This window comes from Lepisosteus platostomus, chromosome 8 (assembly GCF_059453375.1).
Source record: "Lepisosteus platostomus isolate fLepPlt1 chromosome 8, fLepPlt1.hap1, whole genome shotgun sequence".
Taxonomy (NCBI): Eukaryota; Metazoa; Chordata; class Actinopteri; order Semionotiformes; family Lepisosteidae; genus Lepisosteus; species Lepisosteus platostomus.
In genome coordinates, this window is record NC_142618.1 from 43,481,572 (window position 1) to 43,493,005 (window position 11,434).

The following is an 11,434-nucleotide window of genomic DNA, read 5'->3' on the forward strand; positions in this document are numbered from 1 at the left end:
ACTGTCCCCAAGCCCATCTACATTGCATGGGTGACAGGGCCTTCTCCTGTTATGCCCCCAAGCTCTGGAACTCTCTCCCCATGGATATGAGAGAGTCACCTTCTCTAAACTCCTTCAAATTCAGACTCAAAACCCTCTTCTTCAGAAAAGCCTTAACTTAACTGGTTCCATTCTTCACTCCTCTGCTTTTCTTAGTACCACCATTCACAGTCTCCTCTATACATTGTAATTGTGTTTTATCTTGTGTATTCTTCTTATTTATTGTTGTTATCATCCTGTAAAGCGCTTTGAGAAGCCACCTTTAAAGGTGCTATATAAAATAAAGTTTATTATTATTATATTATAGTTGAAGTAAATGTAAAAAAAATGGATCACAAATAATGTTGATCATAAAATATTAACCACTGGGCACCCATTCATTTCAGTAACCACTTTATTCTCATATAGTTACAGTGAGCTGGAGCCCTGTATAGTATGTTTTAGAATTGTCACAGGTAACCAGAACACACAGGGAGAAACCCACATAGAGACAGGGAGAAGACAAATTCAATACAGTAAGCGCACAAAGCCAGAATCTATCTAGGGAATCAAGAGCTGAAAGGCAGCAGTGTGAACTAAAGACCACACTAATCATGATGACTGTGACAAACCCAGGGGCAGTGTGCTGTTGTAGTAATTACTACACTAAATATACTTATGTAAGAATACTTATGATTACGATTACTTCACTGTACGGCATACTGTACATTATTCCTATTAATCTCATGATCACAAATACAAATTACAAATAGGTGTAAACTCAAATTTGATTTTACTGTCCTTATATTTACAGAAAGTGACGTACAGAGTAGTTTTATCTTAGCATAATGGTAAATATACATTAAAAAAGGCAGTTCATATATGTTTATTACTTGTTATAATGTTGAATGATTCAGCACCCCAGCTTCTTGTGAGATCTTATTTGGAAGATTATCCAAATGTAATGAATGTTTTTCATCACAAAATAACTCCAGTATTTGATAAATACTTCAGTATTTTATTAACAAAGAATGGCCAAAGAAAACCATTTTAATATTTAAATAGTTTTTACTTGAAATGAAAAAAATGCATAGAAAAAAATAAAAATAAATAAAGATAAAGTATGAATATATATTAATAAATTTTAAGTACATAAAGTTGATAAGCAAGGCTATTTATCTTTAAAAAAAACAGCAGTAGATTTGATGTCCATTTTCAAGTTACAATACATACCTGTATAACAGATTTGATAAAACAGTACATTCATACAACAGTTTCACAGAATATACAGTAGATAATAAGAAACTTTACATTCTACTTACTGATAAATCTTTGGCTCCTCACTAATCTGAATGAAATAATGTTATGAGGAACTTCCATTTCATCATGTCAGAGGAAATGGAAATGAACGTGACTGTTTTGAGGCATACAATTTTGCAAAAATTAAAGGATTCAGTTTTAATAATTTATGACAACTGTGCCATTGACAACTAAACAGTAAATCTGAAATGTGCTTACAAAATAAATTAAAATAACAAATAGTGCAGGTGAAAATGACACGTTTTAATGTGTAAACTATGTGTAAGTGAATTTCAAACAGAATGCTCTTTTACCTCTTTTTTTCATAGGGTCGTGGGAGTGTTGAATAAGCTACAAAGCCACGATGCTGAAGATAAATCCTTGGCTTCTTTCGACTGGATGAGAACCTTGATTTAATTAACCATGATCAAATCAGCTAGATGGGCCTTCAACAGTCAATAACTTACTAATAAGTCACAATTCACAATTCAATGTTTTAAAGGATGCGAGTGCAAATTGAGAACAATTCCATCTGTTAAATATTATAATTTAAGATACTATGGGTGCAAAATTAAGTAAGGGTAATGTAATTTCTAAGCATATGAATAATCTAGCACACTACAAAGAGGCACATTGTGCTCTTATTAGTATGGTGGGGTATGCAAATGTAGAACATGAAAGCAGAACACAGTTAAAGCTACTGTACATACTGTGAAATAGTTCAAATGAACAACCCAACAATGTTGTGCTGTCAATGGATCACAGGTTTGATGAACATACTGTGTGTAAAAGATGTGCAATCAAATACTTTTTATAAGACTTCAAGTTAATTTGTTCAAATATTCATGATCACCTGAACTCAGAAGTCCTATTATTCTGAAACTGTACAACATATAAGCATAAAAAATACCCATAAAAGGTGACATTCTATATTTTTTCCTCATATTCATCCAGTCATTTCCAATCCAAATTGAATATGAATATATTCATATGTTTAAAAATACACTAATTCCAGTGTTCTTCTACAGGAATACCGTACATGCACTACTGTGCTTAATAAACTCAATTCACAATAATTTAAAAATAGTTTTTGAACATTTGAGAATGAAAAACTCTTGACAATGTAAGAAAACTACAAACCAGAGGCCATGTGGCCATGTCCATCTTACCCATTTGGTAGTTTTGCAGCTACAGTAAGTGAATATGTACTGTACCTATGACTTTAAACCTATCTTATTCTGTCCTAAATTGACTCCATTTTTTCCACTCTGTAGTGGAACTGTACTGTTTCCCTACAGAGTGTTGAAATAGTCCCCTGGGCCTATTAACTGGGCCTAATATAGATTATTAACCATTTCAACAATATTTATTTCCATCCCAATATGTTTGCTTTTCTTTACATATGAGAACCCATGATTGTTTCTTTATCCATACACGTTTTGTACAGTACAATATGTGTTTTGAATGGAGTACATTCTTTTCATCAATGTTGATTAAAATGCCTTGTGTGTATTTTTTTTCCTTGGAAAAGATGTCATTCTGTTCCAAGGAATAGTCAGCAAAAAGCTCATGAATGATATAAAGTGTGACCACTCTTTCTTCCCTTTTTCTTATCTGAACTATTTGGAATTCCCCCAAGAGACACAAAGTGCAAGTATTTTCTCTTTAAAAACACCCCATTCACAAGTTTCAGAAGAGATACAGTACTTCTCTTCATCTAAGAATGCCAGTAGAATCATCTTCAAAACACATTCAGGACCTGCAAAATAAGATGAAAATGAGTGATTAAATACTTAAGCCAGTTCTTGAAAATCTTCAATTTCACATTCTCATGCGTGATTCAGACTAGTCTATTTAAAATGACCTCTTTTCCTTATGAAAAATGTTTTCGAAATTTGTTTTCTGTAGAAACCGAATGTTATTTAGAACTCAGTAAAACACACACATCTCTAAAGAATTGGGGAAAGTTCTTACATCAGTTCAATTAAGCAAAAAATCAGATGACTTAGGCTGTTATGAGTTGAACTGAAACTAAAACAAAAGGAGTGATGGTAACAAAAGGACTTTCTGGGACCTAAATTGGATATCCCTTGGACATCTTATCAAGTTATCAAGGGTTGCAGGATCCTCATGATTTTCATTTAATCTCTGATCTTGTTTATGTAATAGAAAATATTATCACAAGTCATTTTATTATTCAGGGATTAATCTGTTACTAATTGAAATAATCCCACAAAATCCTAGTGTCCAAACAAGTCAGATTATCTGAAACGCCTTTTCTAAATTGTAACCTTTCTGATGTTCTTATTAATATCCTATAGCACTCCAGCCATCAAGTTCCAGAGTTGCCTACTCCCCTACTGATAAGAAGCAGCCCTGGATGACCTGACAGAATGCAGTAAATTCTCTGAAGCATAATGTCACTGGTTTACAAAACCAAACACCTGGGACTGAGGACCAGAACATGAAAACATCCTGCTATGGTTTTAGTAAACCCATTGCAAAACTTCCTTTTTTTTCCCTGAGTATAATTTAAAATTGTATTATCCAAATACAATATCTGCAGGTTTGAAGAAGAAAATACACAAACTGCAAAGGAAGAACAGAAGTTAATTCCACACTAAAAAGCAGAATGAAGATCTTTTGGAAGATTTTTTTCCCCCAGAAGTTCCAAGGTCAAGAGTTTATTAGGTATGAAGAAGGCTCCACAGCTGAAATATGTTTCTTCTTTACAGCATGGAATTAACCTCTGCTTGTTCATATAAATTATTGGCCTATGCAGACAAGTGTAATGTAAGAACTGAAAATTACGGAGCAACAGAATTTAGAATAAGTACAAAATTGGGCCACAGGGAACATTTTGAGGAACTACAGTGCTAAAAACCTCAAACTAAATGCTTTGAAGTGCTAATTTATAGTGCTGGTGAAATATCTGGATATCCCTATAAATAATTGTATGCATGTGTTTGTGGAGAAAAATTAAAGTTCCACGCTCATAAGTCATGGTTGATAGAAATGCAAAGTGCTTAGTACAAAGAGGCTTCCACAGTTCTACTACTGAGGACTGCACAGATATACTGTGCCACCACCCAGAACGACTTACTTACATGACCCGATGTGGAAGAAAAAGTAGAATGTATGGTGTAAGATAATTGGCCTACTAACGTTTAAAGGCCTATATAATGTGAGGACCTGTGTTTTTATAAACCACAGTTCTTGCCCTGGTTAAAAAGTGTTATTAAGTGAAAAATGAAATTTAATATGGATCTTGAACACAGCAGGATGCAAATGTAACAGGAAAAAATTAAGTATGGATCTCGAACACAGCAGGATGCAAATGTAACAGGAAAAAGCTACTTACATGTCCTAGGTATTAAAAAAGATTGCCCATCCAACCCCAATCATTACAGCAACAGCCATCCAGTGTAAGTGAAATATACCCTACAAAAACCAGAAAGTCACACCATTTATTCTGGTATTTCAGTAATAATCAGAAAATAAAATCAAATAAGGCAATTGGTTTCCCATTTCCTCATAATGTGCTACAGTAGATACAATTAAATGATCTTTTGAACATCAGCAGTATTTCAAGAACTGACTACCAGAATTGCCATGTTGACTATCTATGTACAGTATGACCCATATACACAAGTAGTGCCTTGAAGAATGTTCTATTTGTATTGCAATTACATTATTTTACTACATTATTTATTATTATTTATTTATTATTTCTGATAAAGTACTTACCTCTACTCTGTTGTAGGCACGGGGTCTATTGGCTGGAAGGAAAAAAAAAGATTTAAGAATAGCAAAATGAGGTACAGTATAAGCAGCAAAAAGAAACTACACGTAATTCCTATTGTGAAAACAATAAAGTTGTACAGTTCTTAGACCAGGTATAATGTATTCAGATAACCGTGCTGAAAAGCTTTAAGTATTATACTTATATTGATTTATATTTATATGACAAGAAAAGTACATTTTGAGAAGCCCTCAATTGCCCTACATTTTTTAGACAAACTTCTTGAAAAATTATACAGTGGAAAAAAAATGAGGTACAGACAGTTTCACATGCTACATGATGTAATATTTTATGGGAATCCTCTGTATTTATAACACGCTTTTTGTGGTTTCTTACATATGGTACATCCCTCAATTCTTAGGGATTTTTTTTTATATTCACTAAACTGTTTGAAACCACATTATTCTTCTGTGAGAAGTGTGGATTAGACCAAAATTGTATTCAGCCACGTGTTAGGCAATCTAAATGACATTATCTTTTCATTTGTACAGCTGAACTCCAAGACACATGGTATACCAGTGAGCGACACCTCTGTGCTACACATGCTGGCAGTGTGGCTGATCCAACACTGCACAACAATTTTCGACCTGATTTTGGTCTGATATAAAGTGTGGATTGTAACTACTGTACATATACTGTAGTAACCAAACATGGATTAACCACTGGCAACTACTGCAGAGCAAACACCACCTCCCACCAAGAAAAATACATACCACGAAATAACACATGTGTTTCCTCCACCTGAAAAAAAACACATGAATATATCATTTTTTAAGATAAACATCCTTACTATTCCCTTTTCACTAAAACCAATGAATTTACCATTCAGACCAACTTAGTTTTATTTTTAAAAATATTATTTATATCATTATAAAGCAGGATAGTAAATTATTACAGTATATCACACCTATAGAGTATGTAGCACATGATACATAAGTGCATACAGTAGATTACGTTTACATACATAAATTGTCTTTACCTTGTCAGAGTCGGGTTCATCTGAAGTGCAGACCACTGTAAGTTCCAGATCCACGCAATCATCTATCTTAATTTTTCCTGACTGTAGGTCTTTACATGGAAGGATGCATCCTGGTTGCCCATTTTCCTCATATTCCCCAATAACTTGGTTCTATAAAGAAAAGCAGAAAGATTGTGACAAAAACAAACAAACAAACAAACAAACAAACAAACAAAGACATTAGCAATTAATGTGCTGCCCGACATCATTAGGAGTTGGTTTCAATAGTTAATAGTTTATAAAATTAAGTTATTTTATTTTAAATCATTTTTTAAAATATAAATCAAAACTATTTGAACTATAAATTAAAACTTTTGAATTTTATGAATGACGCATTAATGCAATACATGTAATAAAATTATCATGAATGTGGTAAAGATGGGTTTTATACAGTACATGACCTGAAAAGTTCTAACATAAAAATGTTTGAGAGCATTTCACGTCATTGACATGTTTGGCTTTATCTGTGATCAGCATCAGTTTTTATCATCAAAAGATTTGTACAGTATTGGATGGTTACTGTTTGATAAATTTGAAACCACTGCACTTGCGTTAAAATTGAATGCGTTTGATTTTAAGGTAAACAAGTAATTAAACACCAGCAGATGAAGAAATGGTCTACACTATCTTTAAAGGCTCTACAGCAAGTCAATTTGCAATACTGCATGTGTCTTCACATTAAGGAAATAAATCCTCTACAGAGCTACAGCACAGATGTTCCTGTGGGTAAAGCTTACGCCCTTTAGAGATTTTTAGAGCCATGATTTGTCCTCACACCCTCTCCTCAATTTGATTTCAGTTTTATGATGCATGTCTGAGACAGAAACAAACTGCCCAGAGGAAGCATGTGTATTTTATGTGTAAGACTGTAAAAATAACACTGAATTAACACTGAATTGAAATACAAACGGTTAACACCTTGCTAGTCTCAACATTCCCAGCTTCAAAGCAAGCGGATGTTTGCCGAGATGCAAGTGTCCCAGATTCAGTGTCATAGTTTACCTTAGTTAACTGAGTTTCTGTACATCATTAAGCGTCAATCAACAGTCCAGGAACAGGGCATAAAACAGGCAGGTACAGCAGAACACAGGGGCAGAGTGAAGAAGAGAGTGTAATGGAAAGGAGAGCAAGACAAAAGACAACAGAGAAAGAGAAAGGCGAGTTCTCCTTTTTCCAGAACACCCCAGGAGACCTTTGTAGGCCTTATATAAGAGTTTGGTAACAGTCTGGGTTTTTTCTGGCTGGTATGGATGTTAGGCCTCTGGGACTTTATTTGTAAATTTATAAATAGCATTATATTGTGTTAAGTTTAGTTTGTGTATTGTCCTTATTAATAAGTATCTATTTAACCCCATGTTCCTGAATTGTTCCTCTTTTCATCAAAGCTGTGCCAGAGAACAATGAATTCGTGTGCCTCTAACTATACCAACCGCTGTGGTAAATTCTTGGCAAAAATCTTTACATGTTGGAGGTTATGATTGTTTAATTTATGTATTGATTAATCTACTCCTTCATTTCCTGATTTTCACTATTCTTGTAACCCCCTTCTTTGGAACAATATTATGAATGATACATCACTTCCAGAGAATTTTCTCAATGCCACATGAGTAAAATTAACATTGAAAAAAAATGACACTTTTATTCTGCATTTTATATAATGCCATGATATGAAGTTGAGGCAGCAGAGTTGCACTCTGGTTAGCATTGCTGCTAAGCAGTGCTGGGGCCCTGGGTTCAATTCCTGGTTTGCCATGTTAGTGGAGTTTGCATGTTCACCCTGCGTTTCCACTGGTGTCTCCAGTTTCCTCCCACATACTGGAAAGTTAATTGACTTCTGTAAAATTGGCCCTGGTGTGTGTGTCCTGTGTGTCCAGGGTGTGTCCTGGCTTGCGCCCAGTGCTTCTCGGGGAAGGCTCTGGGCCACTGTGACCCTGAAGTGAGTAATTGGTTATTGAAAGTGAGAGAGTAACAATATGAAGACAGTGACATCAGACACAAAATACCCACGTTCTTAGCCATGGTCCATGTTTGATGACATTCTCTTCTGGAATCGGTCCAGGAAGCAACCTGGGTCCTGATGCCACTTTCACAGGTGTAAGTGGTTAATATCTCTTTTATTGCAGAGCAAAGCCAAACTAAAACAGAAAAGGGGATGTTCAAAGGAGTCAACAAAACTACAAAACTCCAGTACTTCTATTAGTACTTTCACAATTTCTGAAAAAAAATCTTCTCATTCATTTGACATTGTCAGACTACACTTGAAGAAATTAAGGATCTCTTGAACCGGTAAGTTCTACCTCCCACCTAGTGATTGTTTAGTGTTTCAAAAATAATTTATCAATAAATGAGTTATACACTGTCAAGGAGAAGTTTGTGAACCCCTAGATTGGTCAGAATATTTAAGAAGATGACCCTTAGATTCAGTAACTGATGGCACCACCTGAAGCAGAAAAGATAGACACTTTCTGTAACTGTTTATAAGTCTCTTACATCTGCTTTTAGTAATTGTGGCCCATTCTTCCTCGCAGAACTGCTTCAGATCAGTGTTATTTAAAGATTTACTTATAAGCACAGATGATTCAGATCGATAACATTTCAATGGGTTTAGGTCCAGACTTTGACTTGGCCATTCCAAAATGCCAAATTTCTTCTTTAGCTATTCTGTTGTTGATATAGTTTGTCTGCTGGACAAACTTATTGGTTGTGTGGTGAAAACCAAATGTATTTGGTTTTCACCACACAAAATAATTCTCATTGTGGTCAAGTTAAACTCTCAACTCATCTGTCCAGAGAACTTTCTTCCAGTAGTTCTGTAGATCGGCTCAATGCTCTGTGGTAAACCTGAGATGACTGGTTTTAAAGAATGGTGATTTCTTTCCAGCTATGTTCCAAGGAAAACTTTCCCATTCTGTCTTTTACTGGCTGTTGAGGCATGAGCTGCGACAAAAGAGAAGCCTGCAGATGTATTACTTTGTGGTTTCTTGTGACTTCCTGGCTCTGACTTTCTGTGGTGATCTTGCCAGGAATATTTACCATTTATAGACTGTATGACAGTAGGTGGATGGAACCCCAAATGTTTAGAAATGGTTTTGTAACCCTATCCGGACTGATGGCATCAACTACTCTTTATTTGAGATTCTCTGTAATCTCTTCTGATGATGGTATGGTGTTTCCACTAAACTGTATGATGAAGACCAATTGTAACCCAATTATTCCACCACAGGATTCTAATTACCCATTTAATCATACTAGGTAAACTAAGGGTTCATTTGTCATTTCACAATATTCAATTTTTCTACTTCATCCACAATTGCTTTTTAAAAAAATCTTAAATTGGCAAATATAAACCCATTTGGGTATTAAAAGAAATTTAGACTGTTTTGATCTGGGTATCATAATTATACTGGGGGCTCACAAACTTTTATTTGCACTGTACTGACAGGCAGCAACAAATTCTGTTGGGGAACAGAATTCGACAATTGAGATAAAGTGCAATGTTAATAGTTTAGAAGCAGACATAGGAATTCTGACGTTTGTTTAGACAGATTTAAGATCACGTGTTTCTTAAAACTCGCAAATGCTTTAATCTGTACATTCATGTCAAAAAGAGAAAACTTATTTTTAAACAAAGTAACTGATAAACAAAATACTATCTGGAAGCAAGCATCGACTCTTTAAAAGAAAACGTTTACGTTTAAGTAGAACAGCCTTTATTTCTACGAACACAGATACTTTTTAGTACTACCATAGTAGAACTGAAACGTACATATGTCTTGCTCTTACCATGCGACATTCGATGTAAAAAAAAAATAACTTACCAGAATGAAAGACGCAAATGAATTGTAAAATATGCATCATCTACTAAAGTACTGTAAACAGCAGGAAACGTTAAGAGTAATTAACCACAGTGTTTGTCAATAAAAAGCGATACAGCCTGGAAAAAATCAAAATAAATAAATGAAACTGTAACACATGCAAAAACTTATAACGACATACTGTACAGTGGAATACGGAAGAACAATGTAATTGGATGTGCGCTCTCACGCCACCTACTGTACCTACGATACAAGTCACAAGACAGTCACGAGATTGCTGGAACTCGTCCTGTGTTTAAAATGATGCAATTTCAGACCCGTTTATAAATGAACGTACCTGCGGATATCTGATTAACAAGTAACGTTTGCATCATGTATTATTAGTTAAACCGTATTAGCTGATGCTTAACTTCTTGTCTTTGGACGTCCAAAAAGTGCTTAGATCAGAGGTGTGATTGCACATAACCTTAAATTACACCTTGCATTCTTTAACAGAGTATATGGAAAAAATAACGGATATTGTAAAAGGTATAACGTACAGCTCCAAAGTATTATTTTTTAATAAATAATCTTTGGTCAAGTTAAATGTGTTTTAATTAGGGTTTATCCAAATGACTGAAATGGAGTTTCATAAAGATGGAGTGGGGTTCAACAGCCTTCTATGTATATCTTATTATCTCATTCTCTCAAACACACCAGTTAAGCCACTACATCAGCTTATGTCTAATTGTATCTCGAATTCAGGGTTTGACAGAAATACTGAAAATGTTCTGTTCCAAACTATAGTAAATTCTGCTATTGGTAATTGGAATTTCCATGTGGTGATATCCAAACTGAATTTGGTGGGTTGCAGAATACCACTAAATACATTTATTACAGAAATCCTCATATTTATTTGTGGGAAAGAGAACTATTATGTTGTTTTACCTAGAGTATGCATGTATTACTGTCCCTGTCCTTGTAATTTGCAAATGTATATGCAGTATTACATTTTTATCTACAGTATGTTGCTTATATCCCTCAACAGCATTCATATCTTGGCATTATTAACTGTTTAACTGTCATCTATCCAAAAACAAAAATAGTATTATGCACTAGTTTAACTGGGAATCTATGCCACACATCCTGTGATTTACACCTCACACCTGAAGAAGGCTCCACGGCTGAAACGTTGTCTTTTTTTCAGCATGGAATAAACCTATTACTTGTTCCTTAGAAATTTAAAGATCTTACATTCAGCCATGATGCATATTTTGTCTTCAAATATATAATTTTAAGAGTGATTTGTATAGTAGTGCATACGAAGGCAAAATAAAAAGAGTAAATAAAAAGATTAAACAATATAAGTAACAAAATATGTGTATATACTGTAGTATTTGTTTTAAATGACAGTAAGCAAAGGATTTTCAAATTAAGACATTTTTAAACATGTATGAATAGCATAAAAAGAATACAATAGAGGCTTAGAAAACAAATGCATTT

General features: G+C 34.3%; 1 protein-coding gene across 1 annotated transcript; it reads right to left on the reverse strand.

Moving 5' to 3' along the window:
* Nucleotides 1–2,791: 2,791 nt before the first annotated feature.
* LOC148657387 (uncharacterized) lies at nt 2,792–10,160 on the reverse strand. The gene is made up of 7 exons (XM_088643614.1): nt 9,956–10,160; nt 8,145–8,272; nt 6,099–6,248; nt 5,833–5,860; nt 5,065–5,096; nt 4,679–4,758; nt 2,792–3,076 (listed from the first exon to the last, which is right to left on the reverse strand). Exons 1-6 carry the CDS (start codon nt 9,993–9,995, stop codon nt 4,684–4,686), a joined length of 453 nt encoding a protein of 150 aa, XP_088499740.1. The 5' UTR covers nt 9,996–10,160; the 3' UTR covers nt 2,792–3,076; nt 4,679–4,683.
* Nucleotides 10,161–11,434: the final 1,274 nt, after the last annotated feature.